Source organism: Hemitrygon akajei, chromosome 13, assembly GCF_048418815.1.
Source record: "Hemitrygon akajei chromosome 13, sHemAka1.3, whole genome shotgun sequence".
Classification (NCBI taxonomy): domain Eukaryota; kingdom Metazoa; phylum Chordata; class Chondrichthyes; order Myliobatiformes; family Dasyatidae; genus Hemitrygon; species Hemitrygon akajei.
In genome coordinates, this window is record NC_133136.1 from 4,378,314 (window position 1) to 4,399,803 (window position 21,490).

General features: G+C 44.5%; 1 protein-coding gene across 4 annotated transcripts in view; it reads left to right on the forward strand.

The window, feature by feature from the left end:
• ctif (CBP80/20-dependent translation initiation factor) overlaps positions 1 to 21,490 on the forward strand; it is a 235,616-nt gene that overhangs the window by 177,901 nt on the left and 36,225 nt on the right. For all 4 annotated transcript variants that reach the window (XM_073064057.1, XM_073064058.1, XM_073064059.1 and 1 more), the window contains 2 exons: positions 4,654 to 4,730; positions 10,922 to 11,372. In XM_073064057.1, coding sequence (XP_072920158.1) covers positions 4,654 to 4,730; positions 10,922 to 11,372 — 528 coding nt within the window. The remainder of the gene's footprint in view (positions 1 to 4,653; positions 4,731 to 10,921; positions 11,373 to 21,490) is intronic.

Consider the following 21,490-nt stretch of genomic DNA (forward strand, 5'->3'; position numbering starts at 1 on the left):
CCACATTCTTCTTCACCATCAGATGCTCGTTTTCATGTGGATGAAGTGGTTATTCCAATCTACAAGTAGTCCATGTTAGCAGCAGATTTAACTAAAGAGTGGGATGTTCGTTGATTCATGACTCTGGCCTCATTGTAGAACATATACCTGTCCCTTCCAGCAGAACTCATTAGATAACATCGAAATTAGACAGTGGATTATTGGAGGTTTAATGCAACTCTGTTCCAAGATCTCTTTAGCCATTAAAACTGTATCTAACTCCTTCTCCAATATCCAGTATTTGTTGATTTGCTATTAAATGGAATCTGTCATCTTTTCCTGTTACCTTTATACTGTAGCTTCTCCCTGTGTTACAGAGTTCCAGCGTGCAGTTCCTCTAGTTCCTGTGTTGCCTATCAGTTAGCACACTCACTTCGCTGCAATCACCAATCAGGGTTCAGTTCTACCGCTGTTTGTAAGGAGTTTGTACATTCTCACCACAGCCCTGTAGGTTTCCTTCCGATGCTCTGGTTTGCTCCCACATTCCAAAGGCGTACAGTTTAGGGTTACTGAGTTGTGGCCATGCTGTGTTGGCATGGTGACTCTTGCGGGCTGCCCCAGCACATCCCCGCTGATTTAATTTGATGCAAATAGAGCATTTCACAGTGTGTGTTGATGTACATTGTGACAAATAAAACTGATCTTTATATGGTAGAGAATTCCATAAGTTCAACGCCTTTTGGGTGAAGAAATTTCTTCTCAACACGGTCATAAATAGAATGCCCTATGACCTTTAGCCTATGACCCCTCATTCCTGGCTTACAAATGGGTTTAAATAGGATTTCTTAATGGTTAGTAGGAGTAACATTTTCTTTTATCTTGATTTAATTAGTATCTTATTTCCTTGGCTGCCAAATTTGAAATTTAAACTAACGTTTCTGGATCATTCTGTAGTGTAGCCCCACCTGGAAGTACTGTTTGGAGCCCTGAATGGCTCTTCCAGGTGAGATGACACTTCACCTGTGAGTCTGTTAGTGTCACGTACTAATTTTGGTGCTCCCAGTGTGGCCTCCTGTATGTCGGTGAGACCCGATGTAGATTAGGAGACCACTTCACCAAACACCTACGCTCCATCTGCCAGTGGCCACCCATTTTAATTCCACTTCCCATTCTCATTCCAACGTGTCAGTCCTTGGTCTCCTCTACTGCAGCAATGAGGCCACACTCAGGTTATATTCTGTCTAGGTAGCCTCCAACCTGATGGCATGAACATCGATTTCTCGAGCTTCTGGTAATGGCCTCCCCCCCGCCACCTTCACCATTCCTCATTTCCATTTCCCTCTCACGTTATCTCCTTGCCTGTCCATCACCTCAGCTCCTCCCCCTTCCCATTCTTACTTGGTTCTTACTTGACCTACTGTCCTGTCCTATCAGATTCCCCCTTCTCCAGCCCTGTATCTCTCACCAATCAACTCCCCAGCTCCATGCTTCACCCCTCCCTTTCCCAGTTTCACCTATCACCTTGTGTTTCTCCCACCTTCTAACACTGACTCCTCACCTTTTTTTCTCCAGTCCTGATGAAGGGTTTTGACCCAAAACATCGACTGTACTCTTTTCCATAGATGCTGCCTGGCCTGCTGAGTTCCTCCAGCATTTTGTGTATGTGCCTGAACTGGTCTACGTTTGATTTTAAAAAGTATTTGAAAAGATAAGAGAAGGCCAGATAATTACAAATCAGAATCAGGTTTAATGTCACTGGCAGATGTCATGAAATGTGTCGTTTCAGAATCAGAATAAGGGAGAATATATGATGGAGCGATTTGAAAATGAGTTTGGGACAAGGCATAAGCACCGGAATAAGCACATTGAGCCTGTTGCTGAGCTGTAGACTCTATGAAGAAAGATCATTCAAAATATAGGACCTGGTCTCAAAGTAACTGGATCACAACACAGGAGCCCGCTGAAAGGAACCTTCCAAGAAAGCTCAATGCAAAATTATTAACTCGCTTATGTTCGGAAGGAAATATTTTGTGGACTTGTTTCCTCTAATTGTTCTGGGTGGTTCCGCAGCATGTGAATTGTCTCCACAAAGTTTTCTCTTGATATTTATGCAATTTAGGCTGCAGGACGTAAATCTGAAGACATTTGGGAATCATGACCTTACTCCCAAACAATTCCAAGTGTCGGTTTTGATGCTGCGTATGAGCGAGCTCGCATGTTGGATGGGAAAGTACTGTTGTCAATATTCCTGAAACATCAACCTGGGTGATAATTACTTTGTACTTGTATTCTTAAAAGGCTGAACTAGAATTGACTTAATGATTACAGTGCACAACATTAAAATTCCTAAGCAACTATTTCATACACACAAGTTAATGTAAGAATTTAAAATATAGTATTTAACAAAACTTAGAACATCACAGCACAAAAACAGGCTCTTTGACCCACAATGTTGTGCTGAACCATTTAAATTAGTAATCAAATGGCCAACTAAACTAATCACTTCTGCCTATACCATGTCTGTATCCTTCCATTTTCCTCACATTCATGTGTCTAAGTGTCTCTTAAAAGTTCTAATGTATCTGCCTCTACCACCACCCCAAGCAGCCCATTCCAGTCACCCACCACTCCCTGTGTAAAAAACCTTCCCCTCACATCTCCATTGAAATTATCCCCTCTCACCTTAAGTGCATGCCTCTAGTACAGTATTAGACATTTCAACCCTGGGAAAAAGAGACCATATGCACCTCATAATCTTATAAAGCTCAAGCAGATCTCTCCTCAGCCTCTGTTGTTCCAGAGAAAACAAGCAAAGTTTGTCCAATCTCTTGTTATAGCACATGTCCTCTAAATCTCTTCTGCACCCTCTCCAAAGATCCACATCCTTCCTTAATGGGTCAGCCAGAACAATAAGCTGTAGAGTCTTATAAATCTGCAACATAACTTGCTGTCTTTTGAACTCAGTGCCTTGACTAATGAAGGCAAGCAAGCCACATGCCTTCTTACCCACCCTATCAACCTGTGTAATCACTGTCAGAGAGCTATGAACTTGTACCCCAAGATCCCTCTGTCAATTAAAGCTGTTAAAATGATCTTTTGAGGGTACGGATGTGCCACAAGTGTTGTAGATAGCAAGACTCTGAGCATGCAAGTTCATATCTTTTAGTAGCTTATGAATTATTATCTCTACAGTTTCTTAATCTTAATTAGGAGAGTATTTGCACGCTTATTTTTGCTGGTCTTCATTAAGTGCTTAGAGGAACTTTACATATTCTCCACACTCTACCGAAACCTAAGCATCACAGTGCACAAGGGGTATTAATCTATATCCAGTTGGTACTGTATGTGAATGCTTCACACAGGTACAGAACATAGAACAGTACAGCCTACGATGTTGCAACTGATCCTTTAACCTACTCTACGATCAATCTAACCCTTCCCTCCTACATGTCCCTCAATGTTTCCATCATCCATTTGCCTATCTTAAGAGTCTCTTAAATGTCCCTAATGTATCTGCCTCCACCATATTGTACTTTATCTAAAGCCACCTACCTCCATTGTACCTAATCTAAAGACATCCAACCTGTGCTGCTGATATTGGGTGGAAAACCAACAATAATTTTCCCTTTCCAGCAGTGCCCTTCCACCCAGAAGCATCGTGGAATCTGTTAGCCTGTGAACAACAGCAAAGCTTGATGTATGAGTAATATCAAGCAAAATTTGACACACTGTCCTCTAAGGTGATGACAGAGTACATGGCCAAACACGTGGCCAGTATTGTAGTTATGTTGGAGTATCATAAGGAAGGAAAGAGATGTTTTTGAGGGAATTCCGGATCTTTGGATCCCAGCCGAATGCATGGATGTCAGAGGTAGAATGAGTACATCTGTAGACCATGGGCTTCTGAGGATACTTGTGCTTATTTAATCTTGAATGTTAAACACACCATTTGGCATACAGAGCCTGCTTAGGAGCTGAGTGAGCTGATGGTGTGATAGACTCAGCTGTTGATAACAGAGCTTTGGAAATAGTATTTGTGGTTCAGTAGAAGCTAACTCAATTTCAATTGTCATTCAACCATACACATGAATAGAGCCAAATGGTCCGTTTAATATCAGAGAATGTACACAACTTACAACCCAAAATTTTTATTTTTTGCAGACATCCACAAAGAGAGAAGAGAACCCCAAACAATGAACAACAGAAAACCGTTAGAACCCCAACGCACTCTCTCCTCCCTCGCATGCATAAACTGCAGCAAAGCATCAACTTCCCCCTCTCCCCACCCATTCAGCAGAAAACATCGGCGACCAGCTCCTACTGCCCACCCAGCAAAGCCCCCAAGAGATATCATGATCTACAGTCCAACAAAAACCATTGTTTACCCAACAGTTCAGCAGGCCACAGGCTCGCTCTCTCCCTCACAGTGTTCCTCCAGAACCAAGGTACAAAAGATAGCACCCACAGTCACACACAGCACGTATAGCTTTGACAGCAGAAAAACACTGCCACAAGAGAACTGTCATGGCCAGTAGAGTGATGATGCAGCAATCATCGTGCACCAGTGCAGCCGCAGATGGACGCAACCTAACTCGTCTTCCACGGAGCCAGCACTGTAATATGTCTACATTCTCAGGACAACATTTTAACAGGCAGCCTGTTCATTTCTTCCAGGTCTATCAACCATTATCGAATGAAGCTGAAGTTGCACAAACCAAGAAATTATTCCGGAGACGAAGGAATGATCGGAGGTGAGTCAGACTACTGGTCACCATAGATAAACCTCGCTCAACTTCTAGCTTTAATAGTTCTGGTTGAAAACAAAAGGAATGTTCATAAACACAAGAGATTCTGCAAATGCTGGAAATTCAGAGTAACACGCACACACACACAAAACTCTGGAGGAACTCAACAGGTCAGGCAGCACCTATGGATGGGAATAAACTGTCGGCATTTCAGGCCTAGACTTTTCCTCTGGATTGAGTCCTGATGAAGGGTCTCGTTCCAAAACTTCAACTCTTCATTCCTGTCCATAGATGCTCCCTGACCTGCTGAGTTCCTCCAACTGTCTCTGTGTGTTACTCTTTAAAAAAGTATGTTGGTTAAACTAAAAAGATTGTTATTCACAACTTGTTCACGCTGGTATTTAAAATTATTCTTCAGTGAGTTTTGTTTCTCCCTAGGTTTTTGTTTTCTAACTTTGTCTTTATTTTCTTCTGTGCTCAACTGTGTGCCTGATTTTAGTGTAGATAAATTCAGCATCGTCTAATCAGGGCAGTGAATAAATTAGATGTCCCAGTATTCTGAAGAAGTGGGAGGAGGTTTTCCAAACCTGATTCACATAGGATCCCATTTCAAAGCAGGATGAGGAGTTCCACAGTGCCACTGTAACTGAAGAGGAGGAGGAAGTGGAGGAAGCAAGGGTGTATGGCCACCTCCTTCCAATCATCCCCAGATCGGGCCCTGCAGAAGGGAGCTCTTATCTTGTGACTTACTTCATTATTTTCTTTCCCATCCAGTATTCTTGCTGCAATGCACCATCAATGGTGGAGAGGGCAGTCTGTGCACTTGCTCCTAGGCCTCTTCCAAAACTGGTCTGAAAGCAGCTGCTGGAAGGTGAGTGAGGGTGTTCTTGGGGCGACTTCCTCTGGTTTCTTCCTCCTCCTCTGCTCCTCCGTAGGAAGTATCCCCAGCCTCCCTGTGTGCCTTCCCATGCTGTCAAGGTTAATATCATATGTCACCTGTAAGTGAACTCCAATGTGTACAAGATTCCTGTAAGTGAGCTCAATGCAAAGCATCCCCCTTTGTCTTATGTGATCTGCAACAGCCAAGAGCATTAACAGGATACAATGTTCAGACAAACTTGCTACTATTAAATATATCCTGTCACCACAATATCTCAGCTTCCCCATTTGTCACAGTATTCCAATATGCATAGTTTCTCTATTTAACATTTTAGTGTAGTGTAACGGTTAGCGCAAATGATTTACAGCTATCAGCCCTATGACTGTCTGTCAGGAGTTTGTTTGTTCTCCCCATGACCTTGTAGGTTTCCTATGGGTGTTTCAGATTCCCCTAGGACAGGGCTTCCCAACCTGGAGTCCACCTACCACTCAGTTGATAGTAGGGGTCATGTACAAAAAAGGTGGGGAACCCCTGTCCTAGAACAATCCTTGCTGATTTGATTTGACACTAACAACACATTTCACAGTATCTTTTCATCTGAATGTGATAAATAAAGCTGATCTAATCTAATTATTACAAGAGGACATCTAGTTCTTAAGGTTAATTGAGAAGAACTGCTGAATTTAGTTTCTTTGGTGGATTGAGCACATCTACATGGAGCACTGTTGCAGGAAAGAAGCATCCATCATCAAGGACCCCAACCATCCAGACTGTGCTGTCTTCTCACTGCTGCCATCAGGAAGGAGGTACAGGAGCCTCAGGGTCCACACCACCAGGTTCAGGAGAGCTATTACCCCTCAACCATCCGGCTCTTGAACCAGAGAAGAGAACTTCACTCACCCCAACACTGAAATGTTCCCACAACTTCTCGACTCCATCCTATTGGGTGCAGTCTTTCATTGATTCTATTGTTTTTCTTTGTATCAACAATGAAAATGAATCTCAGAGTTGTATATGGTGATATATATGTACTTTTGTAATAAATTTACTTTGAACTTTGGATTCATAATGGAATATCTCATTGTAAACAACAAGATTTATTGTGTTTCTTCCTACATGACATTCTGTACTCATTGTTCATTTACAAAATTATGGTAGGACTTTGCGTCAACAGCAGCCTGGACTTATGGCTGGAGAATGTCAACAAAAGAGATTGCTGTAATCTGTTCCTTTAAAGGTCCTCCAGGCCAAAGCAGTGAGTCTGTCAATCTAACCATAAGACATAGGAGTAGAATTAGGCTATTTGGCCCATCGAATCTGTTCTGCCATTGCATCATGGCTGATATATTATCTCTCTTAACTCCATTCTCCTCGCCAAAACCTTTGACACCCTGACTAATCAAGAACCTATTAATCTCTGCTTTAAAAGGACACAATCACTTGGCCTCCATAGCCATCTGTGGCAATAAATTCCACTGATCCACCACACCCTGGCTAAAGAAATTCCTCCTCATCTCTGTTCTAAATGGACATCTTTCTATTCTGAGGCTGTGCTCTCTGGTCCCAGACTCCCCCAGTACAGGAAATGTAACATATTTGACTGTAGAGCAGCATCCTGAAACGGGACTGCTCATTCATTCCTGTGATCATTCTTGTGAAGCTCCTGTGGACCTTCTCCAATGCCAGCACATCTTCTCTTAGGTAAAGAGGCCCAAAACTGCTCACAATGCTCCAAGTGTGGTCTGACCAGTGCTTTAAAAAGCCTCAACATTACATCCTTGATTTTATATTCTAGTCCTCTTGAAATGAATGCTAACATTGCATTTGCCTTCCTCACCACGGACACAACCTGCAAGTTAACCTTTAGAGAATCCTGCACAATGACTCCCAAATCCTTCGGCACTGCTGATCTCTGTATTTAGAGAATAGTCCATGCCTTTATTCCTTATACCAAAGTGCATGACCATACACTTCCCGGTACTGTATTCCAGATGTATTCGATTCCTGCCGCTGCCTGTAAGGAGTTTGTATGTTCTCCCCATGACGGCGTTGGTTTCCTCTGGGTGCTCTGGTTTCCTCTCACAGTCCAGAGACATACAGTTAGGGTTAGTAAGTTGTGGGCACACATTTCACTGCATGTTTTGATGTACATGTGACAAATAAAGCTAACCTCGCTTTTCAACTTGGTATATTACAAACCTTGGGGTCTAGCACTGTTACACAGCACTGCCATTGGCTGAATCCAAGGTGGAGACGCATTGGCATATTGGAGGGAGATTGAAAATCTGGCTGAGTGATACCCAACAACCTCTCTCTCAATGGCAGCAAAACCAAAGAGCTGATTATGGACTTCAGCAGGAAGAAACTGGAGGTTCATGAGACAGTCCTCATTAGGGGAATGGAGGGTGAGTAACTTTATTTGGCTCTATAATTTCAGTGGATCTGACCTTGAACCAGCATGTAAGTGGCAAAGCAGGCACAGCAATGACTACTGTCTTAGAAGTTTGTGCAGATTCGGCGTGTCATTCTCTAGAAGCACAGTGGAGAATATACTGACCGCTTTTCACGGCCTGGTATGGCCAAGAGCAGAAAAGCCTGCAAGAAGTAGTGGATACAGCCCAGTCCATCACGGGAAAAGCCCTCCCAATCATTGAGCAGATCTACAAGGAGCGCTGCCACAAGAAAGCAGCACCATCATCAAGGACCTCCACCATCCAGGCCATGCTCTCTCCTCATTGCTACCATCAGGAAGGAGGTAAAAGAGCCTCAGGTCCCTCACCACCAGGTGCAAGAACGGCTATTACCCCTCAACCATCAGGCTCCTGAACCAGAGAGGATAACATCACTCAACTTCACTCAGCATAACAATGAACTGATTCTGCAACCTGCGGACTCACTTTTAAGGATTCTACAACTCATGTTCTCAGTATTATTTATTTACTATTTATTTATTAATTGTGTTTGGTTGCATTTGTACAATTTGTCTTCTTTTGCACATTGGTTGTCAGTCTTTGTAGTGTTTCATTTATTCTGTTGTATTTCTTTGTTCTACTGTGAATGTCTGCAAGAAAATGAATCTCAGGGTAGTACACGATGTCAAATACGTAGTTCAATAATAAATTTTCTTTGAATTTTGCATTCATCAATTTCTTGTTAAACAGCCTTGTTAAACAAGACTAACTAGTTCTGATTAAACCGTTTAACATTAACCCTGTTCTATTCTCTTACAGATGCAACCAGTGTTCTATTTTATTTTAGGTTTCCAGCGATTGCAGTATTTTATATTGCTGTTCTAGAATTGTTTGTCTTGCTCTCATCCACCTTATTTAAAATCATCAGTGATTTGCAGCCTTCAGTCAGTCAGGAGCAGCATTGCAGGCCTCTCTTCAGTCCCTGTCTCTATCCTATCACAGGTACTCACTTACCTGTAACTTCAAACATTTGATTTTCAGTTTGTTTCAGTTCTGATTTAGGCCATAGCCTCTTTCTCAACAGGTGAACTGCTGATCTTACATCACTCATGACATTAAGTCTAAGGAATTATCTTAAATGCATTTAATTTAACCTCTGCCAGTTTACCACAGGCTCAACATTAAAACCTGGCCCTGTGGGCCGTTTACATTCTTGGGAATAAGCTCCTCCATTGATTGGTTTAAAAACGTTAATTACAGATAAAATAGCAATATAGAGCAACATACACAGAGTGTTGTTGACTTTCTATTGGCTTTCCTCAGAGAACTAGACACCACAGCACAGCACAGGCCCTTCAGCCCACAATGTTGTGCTGACCTCTTAACCTACTCTAAGATCAATCTAACTCTTCCCTCCCACACAGCCCTCCATATTTCTTTCATGTGTCTATCGAAAATGTCTCCAGTGTGTATCTGCCTGTACTGCCACCCCTGGCAGGGTGTTCCACACACCCACCACTCTCTGTGTAAAAAAAAAAACTACCTCTGACATCCCCCCAAAACTTTCCTTCAATCACCTTAAAGTTATGCCCCCTCACATTAGCTATTTCTGCACTGGGAAAGAGCTTCTGGCTGTCCACTCTATCCATGCCTTTATCATCTTGTACACTTCTATCAAGTCATACCTCATCCTCCTTCATTCAAAAGAGAAAAGTCCGAACTCACTCAACCTATTTTCATAAGACCTGCTCTTTAACCCAGGCAATATCCTAGTAAATCTTATCTGCATCCTCTCTAAAGCTTCCACATCCTTCCTATAATGAGGTGACCAGAACTGAGCACAATACCCCACGTAGTCTAATCAGGGTTTTGTAGAGCTGCACCAGGAATGTGTTCTCCTGTGACTCCATTAATAAACATTAGCAGTATGGACTAACTCACAAATGCTGTAGGATCTCAGCACATCAGACAGGATCTATGGAGGAGAATAAAGAGTCGACATTCTGGGCCAAGACCTTTCATCAGGACTCAGGGTGATTTCCAGCATCTGCAGAATCTCTTTTGTGTATGATTAGCAGTAGAGTTGCCATGTTTAGCAGAGTTTGTTTTAAGATGCTCTAGCTCTTTGAGAAGAAGGTTCGGAATTGTAAGGATACAGTGTGGGCTTGGCTAGTGAGAGATGCAGAAGCTTACACTGAGCTGCTCTCCATTATTTGTTCACTGCTGCCCTCCAGTGTTCACTGACTGCTGCCTCCAGTGTTCACTGACTGCTGCCCTCCAGTGTTTGCTGACTGCTGCCTCCAGTATTCACTGACTGCTGCCTCCAGTGTTCGCTGACTGCTGCCTCCAGTGTTCACTGACTGCTGCCTCCAGTGTTCGCTGACTGCTGCCTCCAGTGTTCGCTGACTGCTGCCTCCAGTGTTCGCTCTCTGGTGTTTGCTCAGTGCTGCTCTCCAGTGTGCGCTTGGTGCTGTCCTGCAGTGGTTGCTGACGGCTGCTCTCCAGTGTTCGCTGACTGCTGCCTCCAGTGTTCGTTGACTGCTGCTCTCCAGTGTTCGCTCGCTGCTGCTCTCCAGTGTGCGCTTGGTGCTGTCCTGCAGTGGTTGCTGATGGCTGCCTCCAGTGTTCACTCAGTGGAAGAACCAACTGAAGCAGGATCATCTACAGTCATGCCACTTGGGTTATATTATTGTTTTTCTCCTTTGTGACTGCATGATTTACTTAAATCGTAGCCATATGTGCTATGTGCCGTGTGCTGTTGAAAATATGTTTTGGACATTGGCCCTGGAGGAAAGCTGTTTCATTTTGTTAGATTCATGTATGTTTAAATGCTAATTAGACTGGAACTGAAATACATTCTACCCCGTGAATGCATCCTGGTTAAAAGACGCTGCCTCTGTTTACAGGAGACAGCAGAGGTCTTCAGGAGGAAACAAAAATCCGCAGCAACAGCACGGGGAGCATCAGCCCAGCAACGCAAAGCATAACCGGGATCACTCCAGACAGTACCAGCCTCCCGCGTCACACACAGGTGGAAAGCAGGGTGTGCCGAACCACGGCTACAGCCAACAGCGCAGATGGCAGCACAACCAGAAACACTCTCCCAACCACAAGGAGTCGAACCGGAATGCCAAAGACAGCAATAATGCTCCGGGGGAGGACCTCTCCAAAGGCTCTGCTCAGACAGCAGAGGAGCTGAACAAGCCCACAGAGCCGCCTAACAGTCCCAGTCCACGGAACCTCCGGAACGCTGAAATCAAACGCAAAGACAGCGTTCCGGATCGGCAGGTGGACCAACCAAAAGTTAATTTATTGGAGTCTTCCAAAGATAGGCTAAAAAGAAGGCTCAAGGAAAAGGTAAAATTTTATATTTCTCTTAAATTGTCTGAATAAAGAATCTCACACAGAGATGTCTGTTTTGACCTCTCCTTGTTAGATTGAAGTATCTTTCATCTGATCAGAATATTGATCTGGAACTGTATGTGAAATCTCAGATGTTTAATTCAGACTCTAATCTGGATAAAGGCCCCAAAAATTTTAAAGCCATTTAAAAGTGAATCAGGGTTGAAAAGATGTTTTAAAAATGTTTTAAAGATGTTTTAAAAATGTGTATTTTTAAGGTGCTGAGAAACATTCAGTGTGCCTGAAAAACAGAGTCATTGGCCGGGGGGGGGGGGGGTGGGGGGGGGGCAAACCTTTATCATGTGACCTCTCATCCATTTGTAGCAACACCTTCCCATGCAGCATCAGGAAGTTCAACACCTTTTTTTTAAACCTCTCCCCTTCCTAGAACCTAAACCCTACATCCAGTGTAAGACCATAAGACAGAGGAACACAATTAAGCCATTTAGACTGTCAAGTCTGCTCTGCCGTTCCATAACGGCTGATTTATTATCCCTCTCAACCCCTGCCATTGCAGGGTGTAACATTTGACATCCTTACCTTTCAACCTCCACTTCAAATATACCCAATGACTTGGATTTCCACACATTCACCACTCTCTGGCTAAAGAAGTTCCTACTCTGCTCTGTTCTAAACAGACATCCCTCTATTCTGAGTCTGTGCCCTTTGGTCCTAGGCTCACCCACTATTAGAAACATCCTCTCCATGTCCACTCTAGCCCTTTCAATATTCTGCCCCCCCCCCCCATTCTTCTGAACTCCATCGAGTTCAGACCCAGAGTCATCAAATGCTCCTCATGTATTTAACCTATCATTCCTGTGAACTTCCTCTGGACCCTCTCCAATGCCAGCACATCTTTTCTTAGATAAGCCGTTCAAAACAGCTCTCCATTCTCCAAGCAACGCACACAAAATGCTGGTGGAACACAGCAGGCCAGGCAGCATCTATAGGGAGAAGCACTGTCGACGTTTCGGGCCGAGACCCTTTGTCAGGACTAACTGAAAGGAAAGATACTAAGAGATTTGAAAGTAGTGGGGGGAGGGGGAAATGCGAAATGATAGGAGAAGACCAGAGAGGGTGGGATGAAGCTAAGAGCTGGAAAGGTGATTGTCAAAAGTGATACAGAGCTGGAGAAGGGAAAGGATCATGGGACGGGAGGCCTCGGGAGAAAGAAAGGGGGAGGGGGGAGCACCAGAGGGAGATGGAGAACAGGCAGGGTGATGGGCAGAGAGAGAGAAAAAAAAACAAACAACTAAATATGTCAGGGATGGGGTAAGAAGGGGAGGAGGGGCATTAACGGAAGTTAGAGAAGTCAGTGTTCATGCCATCAGGTTGGAGGCTACCTAGCCGGTATTTATGGTGTTGTTCCTCCAACCTGAGTGTGGATTCATCTTGACAGTAGAGGAGGCCATGGATAGACATATCAGAATGGGAATGGGATGTGGAATTAAAATGTGTGGCCACTGGGAGATCCTGCTTTCTCTGGCAGACAGAGCGTAGGTGTTCAGCGAAACGGTAACCCAGTCTGCATCGAGTCTCACCAATATATAAAAGGCCACACCGGGAGCACCAGACGCATTATACCACACCAGCCGACTCACAGGTGAAGTGTCACCTCACCTGGAAGGACTGTCTGGGGCCCTGAATGGTGGTGAGGGAGGAAGTGTAAGGGCAGGTGTAGCACTTGTTCCGCTTACAAGGATAAGTGCCAGGAGAAAGATCAGTGGGAAGGGATGGGGGAGACGAGTGGACAAGGGAGTCGCGTAGGGAGCGATCCCTGCGGAAAGCAGAAAGGGGGTGAGGGAAAGATGTGCTTGGTAGTGGGATCCCGTTGGAGGTAGCGGAAGTTACGGAGATTTATACGTTGATCCTAAAGGCTGGTGGGGTGGTAGGTGAGGACAAAGGGAACCCTATCCCGAGTGGGGTGGCAGGCGGATGGGGTGAGGGCAGATGTGCGGGAATTGGGAGAGATGCGTTTGAGAGCAGAGTTGATGGTGGAAGAAGGGAAGCCCCTTTGTAAGGAAGACATCTCCTTCATCCTGGAAAGAAAAGCCTCATCCTGAGAGCAGATGTGGTGGAGACGGAGGAATTGTGAGAAGGGGATAGCATTTTTGCAAGAGACAGGATGGGAAGAGGAATAGTCCAGGTAGCTGTGAGAGTCTGTAGGCTTATAGTAGATATCAGTAGATAGGCCGTCTCCAGAGTTGGAGACAGAAAGATCAAGAAAGGGGAGGGAGGTGTCAGAAATGGACCAGGTAAATTTGAGGGCAGGATGAAAGTTGGAGGCAAAGTTAATGAAGTCAACAAGCTCAGCATGCGTGCAGGAAGCAGCACCAATGCAGTCTACCTCCTACCCAAGATTCTAGGGATCTCCCATCCACTGCCACCAACCACATAGTTCCCACACCCCGCCCTTCCCGTTTCTACCTCCTACCCAAGATCCACAAACCTGCCTGTCCAGGTAGACCTATTGTCTCAGCTTGCTCCTGCCCCACTGAACTCATTTCTGCATACCTTGACACTGTCTTATCCCCCCTTGTTCATCGTTGGCTTCCCTTCCTCCACCATCAACTCTGCTCTCAAACGCATCTCTCCCATTTTCCGCACATCTACCCTCACCCCATCCACCCGCCACCCCACTCGGGATAGGGTTCCCCTTGTCCTCACCTACCACCCCACCAGCCTCCAGGTCCAATGTATAATTCTCCGTAACTTCCACCACCTCCAATGGGATCCCACTACCAAGCACATCTTTCCCTCCCCTCCCTTTCTGCTTTCTGCAGGGATCGCTCCCTACACGACTCCCTTGTCCACTCGTCCCCCCCCCCATCCCTTCCCACCGATCTCCCTCCTGGCACTTATCCTTGTAAGCAGAACAAGTGCTACACCTGCCCTTACACTTCCTCCCTCACCACCATTCAGGGCCCTAAACAGTCCTTCCAGGTGAGGCGACACTTCACCTGCGAGTCGGCTGGTGTGGTATACTGCGTCCGGTGCTCCCGGTGTGGCCTTTTATATATTGGTGAGACCCGACACAGACTGGGAGACCGTTTCACTGAACACCTACACTCGGTCCGCCAGAGAAAGCAGGATCTCCCAGTGGCCACACATTTTAATTCCATGTCCCATTCCCATTCTGATATGTCTATCCATGGCCTCCTCTACTGTCAAAATGAATCCACACTCAGGTGGAGGAACAACACCTTATATACCAGCTGGGTAGCCTCCAACCTGATGGCATGAACATTGACTTCTCTAACTTACGTTAATGCCCCTCCTCCCCTTCTTACCCCATCCCTGACATATTTAGTTGTTTGTTTTTTTTCTCTCCCTCTGGTGCTTCCCCCCTCCCCCTTTCTTTCTCCCGAGGCATCCCATCCCATGATCCTTTTCCTTCTCCAGCTCTGTATCACTTTTGCCAATCACCTTTCCAGCTCTTAGCTTCATCCCACCCTCTCTGATCTTCTCCTGTCATTTCGCATTTCCCCCTCCCCCTACTACTTTCAAATCTCTTAGTATCTCTCAGTTAGTCCTGACGAAGGGTCTCGGCCTGAAACATCAACAGTGCTTCTCCCTGTAGATGCTGCCTGGCCTGCTGTGTTCCACCAGCATTTTGTGTATGTTGTTTAAATTCCCAGCATCTGCAGATTTCCTCGTGTTTGCTCCATTCTCCAAGTGTGGTATTCACTTGGCACTTCATTCAGTGCTCAAGCTGTGCTCTCTTCTACAGTAGGAAAGCCAAACACAGTTTACAGAACACATCAGTTCGGTCAGTGATGGTGATCTTGGCCGTGACTTTGTTTCTCCATCCTACTCCAATTAGGACCTGTCTTTGACCTCTTGCACTCTTCCAAACAAGCTCGAGAAACAATATCTGTTTCCAACATTGAATTCACTACTTGCAAATGCAAGTCAGAACTGGTCTGTTCTGGTGTGAGAGCAGGACCTGCTAGGGATCTTCAGCAGGTCAGACAGTGTCCGTGTGGAGGGGAATCAGTGACCATTCATAACGCAGGGCTGTCAAACGGCAGTTTTAGTCCCGTCTTTCCAGGCGCTGGGTGCATTGTTTCAGATTTCCAACAACTGCAGATTTTTAGTTGCTCTTCATGTTTAAATTTATTGTCACCTGACTATACATATACTGTATGCAACCAAAAGAAATAACATTCCTCCAGACCATGGTGCACCCGTAAAATATATATCACATACAGAACATAAAACAAAAAGATTATCACAAATAATGCCATTCAAAATGCGTGTTGTGCACAGCACAGTAAACTGTAAGCAGCTCGCTGCCCGGGTGATGAGAACTCGATGGTGCCAGGTATTCATTAGACACAGCCTGGAGAAGGAAGCTGTTACCCAGTCTGACAGTCCTTTTCCTGATGCTCCAGTACCTCCCTCCTGGCGGTAGTGGGTCAGAGAGATTGTATGATGGGTGGTAGGGATCCTCAACAATGCTCTAGGCCCTTCGTCTCCTCTCAGTAAATGTCACAAATAGTGCGGAGGGAGACCCTGGTGATCCCTGAGCCTGTTTTTTACATTCTGGCCCATTTCTGATGTAACTAAATTTTTCTTTCTCCACAGACGTAGCCTAACCTGTGAGGTTCTTTTTAACCGACATTTTCCATAATAATCAGCAGCTGTTGTGCTCAATGCTCCCATTTCCAACATATGTGTTATTTCTCTTCCCTCTTCTCCCTCTATTTCTACCGTCTACAACACAGAAACAGGCCCATTGGCCCATCTAGTCTATGCCAAACTGTTATTCTGCCTAGACCCATCGACCTGCCCCCGGACCATAGCCCTCCATACCCCTCCCATCCACGTATCTATCCAAATTTCCCATAAATGTTGCACTGAACCCCCCCCCCCCCCCCCACCATCCACCATTTGCCCTGGCAGTTCGCTCCACACTCTCAGCACTCTCTGAGTGAAGAAATTCCCCCTCATCTTCCTCTTAAATATTTCACCTTTCACCTTTAACCTGTGACCTTTAGTTCTGCGGATAAAGCTTGCTTGCATTTATCTATACCCCTCATAATTCCGTATACTCTCTGTCAAATCTCCACTCTTTCTCCTACTCTCCAGGGAATAAAGTCCTAACTTATTCAACCTTTGCTAGTCACTCAGGTCCTCAAGTCCTGGCAAATCCTTGTAAATTTTCTCTGCACTTTTTCAAGCTTATTGATATCTTTCCTGTAAGGAGGTGACCAGAACTGCAGACATTATTCCAATTGTCTTATATAACTTCAACATGGCATCCCATTTTCTGTAGTCAGTGTCCCTAAATATTTCACTTTTCACCCTTACCCCATGACCTCAAGTTCTAGTCTTGCCCACTCAGTGGAAAAAGCTTGCTTGCTTACCCTCTCTATACTCCTCATAATTTTGTATACCTCGATCAAATCTCCCCTCATTCTCCCCATTTTATGTATTATCTCCCATTACTAAACCTACTACCTCAGCTGACACCTATGTGTTATCTATTTTTCCTTGGTTTTTGTCCTATCATCGGCTTTCCTTTTGACCTTCCTCTTTCACGTTTAAAATGAGCCTATTTTCTAACTGTTAACCAGTTCTGTAGAAAGGACATTAACCTGCTGCTGCCCGAGTTGCTGTCTCCAGCATTTTAAATTTGCAACTACGTATGTAATGTTGTGCTATGGAGATAAATCAAAATGGATTTTTCGTCTTGTCATGCTCTTCATCTTATAACTGTTGTTAATAAATCAGATTAATTAAGTATTTTCAAATGGTATTTGACAACGTCTTGTCCATGGGTGTAGTTGGAAGGTTACGACTCAAAAAAAAGACATGGGATGAAAATTGATTGCTCTCCATATGGATATACAGTCTATGGCCTCTTTAATAGGTATTGGAGTGGAACCAGGGGTGGTCTTCGGCTGGTGTAGCCCACCCACTTCAAGGTTCGACGTGTTGTGCGCTGAGAGATGCTCTTCGGTACACTACTGTTGTATTGCGTGGGTATTTGTGTGGTTATCCTTGGTAAGCTGACACCCATAAACCATGGTGACGTGTTGCAGGCTGCTTACAAATATTCTGAATTTATCTCACTGAACTCTGTAATTTCCCTTTAAGCAACATATTTTGAACCAGAATGAACTAGCAATTTCATCTTGTTCTGGAGGACTCAGTGGACTCAACTCTCAAGCATTCAGGAAAGGCATCTTTAAGTGGCTGAAGGTATATCATCATGGCCGAAAGAGAGGAAGGACTTACACTCCAAGCCAGGCTGAGGTGCAGAGGAATGAAACTCCCTCTACTTGTTAGCAAATGTTCAGTTGCTGGAGAACAAGATTGAGGACCTAAGAGCAAGATTGTTGCATCAGAGAGAAATGGGAAGTTGCTTGTTCCGTGCCTCACGGAGACGTGGCTTACTCCAGACAGGCCAAGTGCATCAGTAAGACCCGAAGGTTTCTTACCCAGGCTAGACCAAACTGCTGATTTGGAGAAGGCAGAAGTGGGGTCTGTATTTCATGATAAACTCTTTGACGGTTTTAGATGTGGCAGTTTTGTTGTGCTCTTATTCCCGACTTGGAACATTGTTGTCGTCATTAGGTCGCATCGGGAATTTCCAGTTGGCGGACGATTTCCCTCCACACCGCTCTGTCCTGACAGTTGTCCACAACATCACTAGTCTTGTCCAGCTTGGTCCAATCCTTGATGTTATCCAGCCACGTTGTTCTTTGCCTTCCTTTTCCTTTCTTTCCCTCCACCCTTCCATACAGCAAGTCTGACAAGATGTTATCTCTCCGCGTAACGTGGCCATAATAAGCAACTTTTACCTTCATGATCTTCTCCAGCAAATTCCATAGTCAATCAACTTTGGACAAAACCCTCTCATTTGAAACTTTCTCTACCCAGCTGATCTTCAACATTCGTCCATAGCACCACATTTCAAAAGCATTCATTCGTTTCATGTCATCCTTCTTCAGGGTCCATGTTTCTGATCCATCTCTCAGCACTGACCATACGTAACACTCAAAGCAGATTCTACTTTGGATACCCACCTTCTGATTGCATAGTAGATCTGTTAGCCTCATGAACTGGGTCTTAGCCATACCTATTCTCCTCCTGATCTCAACTTCACATCGCCCGTCATCTGTCATACAACTGCCAAGATAATCAAACTATCACAGCTGTTCAATGTCTTGTCCATTCACTTGTAACAATACCATCATGAATGAGTCTTTAGTGTTTGTTTTGCTTACCACCATCGATTTTGTTTTCTTAGGGTTGATTTTAAGTCTGTAGTCAAGACTTTTCTCATTCACTTTATTCAGCATAATTTGCAGTTCACATTCGCTGTCAGCTAACAACGCGGTGTCGTCCACATCCTTGATGTTATCCACCTTCCGGCCTCCGATTGGAATACCTGTCTCCTGATGGTCACATTCCTGAAAAATCCATTCTCCGTAAAGATTGAACAAATCTGGCGATCCAACACAGCCTTGCCTTACACCTCATTTAATACACGCCCATAGTGATAGCTCATTTTCTACCCTGACCGCTGCTTTCTGTTTCCAAGTTTCTTATTATCTGCACATTCTCCCATCCCAGATCGTACTTGTTCAGCACCTCTATTACTTACTCGTGTCTTACTTTATCAAAAGCCCTTTCATAGTCAGTAAAGCAAAGTAGATGGTCCTTTGTGCCTCAGTGCATCTCTCCGTGATGTTTCTCATTGCAAATATTCCTTCCCTTGTTCCTTAGCCTTTACGAAAACCAAACTGTGTTTCTCCAGTTTCATTGCTAATAGTACCTTTCATTCTACCGAACACTATTTTCAATAGTAGCTTAACGCAGTGAGACATTATGCTTATCGTCCTGCGTTCGTTACGTTTTATTGTCCTTGGCTGTTCTGGTAAGGCGATAAATACCGATTTGAGAAAGTCCTCGAGAAGATTTCCTGTCACATAAATGTTGTTAAATATCGCTAAAAGGTTCATTTTTCCCTTCAGACCAAATGATTTCACAATTTCAGTGGAAATCTTATCTTCACCAGCTGCTTTTCTGACTTGTAGACTCTGAATTGCACTTTCCATCTCTGACATCAATATTTTAGATTGATTAGTTATTTGATTTAATTCTGGTAAATCTTCAAACCTGCTGTCTTCAAATAATTCCAAGATGTACTCAACCCATCTGTCCATGGAACATCTAACGGTTAATTGCTGACCGTTCTTACTCAGAGAGTTCTCCGACGAGATCCTGACTGCAGTTTTTATACCACCAAAAGCCAATATTAAGCAGGCAGTCGAGATATTGAATGCTGCCATCACTGAACTAAAATAGCCAATCCTGATACCTTTCAAGTCAGAATCGGGGACTTCAATCAGACTTGTCTGAAGAAATTTCTGCCCAGTTATCATCAGCATATAACCTATAGCACCAGGGGACCCAACACGTTCAATCACTGCTGTACTACGATAAGGAACGTTTACCATTCCATGCCCAGACTGCATATCGGGAAATCTGATCATTTGGCTGTCCTTCTCATAACTGCAGAGACTAAAGAGCAAAGCTTCAGCGATAAGGATAACAAGGAGGTGGTTGTGAAAGGCAGAGGAGCGGCTATGGAATTGTTTCAAGTCAGTGGACAGGGCCGTGTTCAAGGACTCATCACAGGATCTGAATGAATACACACGGTTGCCACAGACTTTATAAAAACAGCCATAAACGAGTGTGTCCCCCTAGAATTATTTAGAGTCTTCCCCATGCAGAAGCCCAGGATGAACGACGTGAAGCCAAGTGCCATCGGTGACAGCAAGGCTGTGTTTGCAGATGAGCTCAATGCCTTCTGTGCTCATCTTGATCGTCAAAACTTGGAGGAACCTTCACAAGCTCCCACAGCACCTGATGACCCTGTGCTTTCAGTCTCTGAGGCCGCTATGAGAGCATCTTTCAGGAATGTGAACCCACGGAAAGCATCTGGTCCAGGTGGTATATCTGGCCAAATACTAAAGACCTGTGCTGATCAACTGGCGGAAGCGTTTACCGATATCTTTAAGCTCTCGCTTCAGAAGTCTGAAGTACCCACCTGGTTCAAGCAGTCTTCGCTTATACCAGTGCCTGAGATGAACATGGTAATCTTCCTTAATAACCATTTGTCCAGTAGCATTTACATCACAGTGATGAAGTGCTTTGAGAGCTTGGTGGTGAAACACATTAACTCCTGCCTGAGAAGCGCTTTGGTCCACTCCAGTTTGTCTATCGGCACAAGAAGTCCACAGCAAATGCCATTTCATTAGCTCTTCACTCAACCCTGGAACACCTGGACAACAAATATGCGTACATCAGAATGATCAACATTCAATACCATCATCCCCTCAAAACTAATCAAGAAGCTTTAAGACCTTAGCCTCATTACTTCCTTCTGCAACTGGATTCTCGATTTCCTCACTTGGAGACTCCAGTCAGTTTGGATTGGCAACAATATCTCCTCCATGGTCTCTTAGCACAGGAGCACCACAGGGCTGTGTGCTTAGCTCCCTGCTCCACTCACCTTATGCTTATATCTGTGAGGCTAACCACAACTCTAAAACCATCATTGGCCAAATCAAAGGTGGGGGACAAGTCAGCATATAGGAGGGAGAATGAAAACCCGGCTGAGTGGAGCCACAACCACAACAACTACTCAACGTCAGCAAGACCAAAGAGCTGGTTATTGACCAGAAGGAAACGAAGTCCGTAAGCCAGTCATCATTGGGGGATCAGAGGTGAGGAGGGTCAGCAACTTTAAATTCCTTGGTGTTCTCATTTCAGAGTATCTGTCTTGAGCCCAGCACGTAAATTCAATTATGAAGAAAGCATGATAGCGCCTTCAGAAGTTTGCAATAACTGTGTGCCTTCATATACTGCTGCCAACAACTGCATCATCTAAATCTTCATTTTCATTGAAACATTCAAGATGATTGTCAATACCTTCAAATTCTTCTAATTCCTAACTTGTTGAAGTAGTGAAATGGTTTCATTCTCTCTCCCTGCTGTTTCTGGTATCTCCAAGCTTGAATGCTTGAAACCACAGTGAACAAAACGGTTCTCAATTG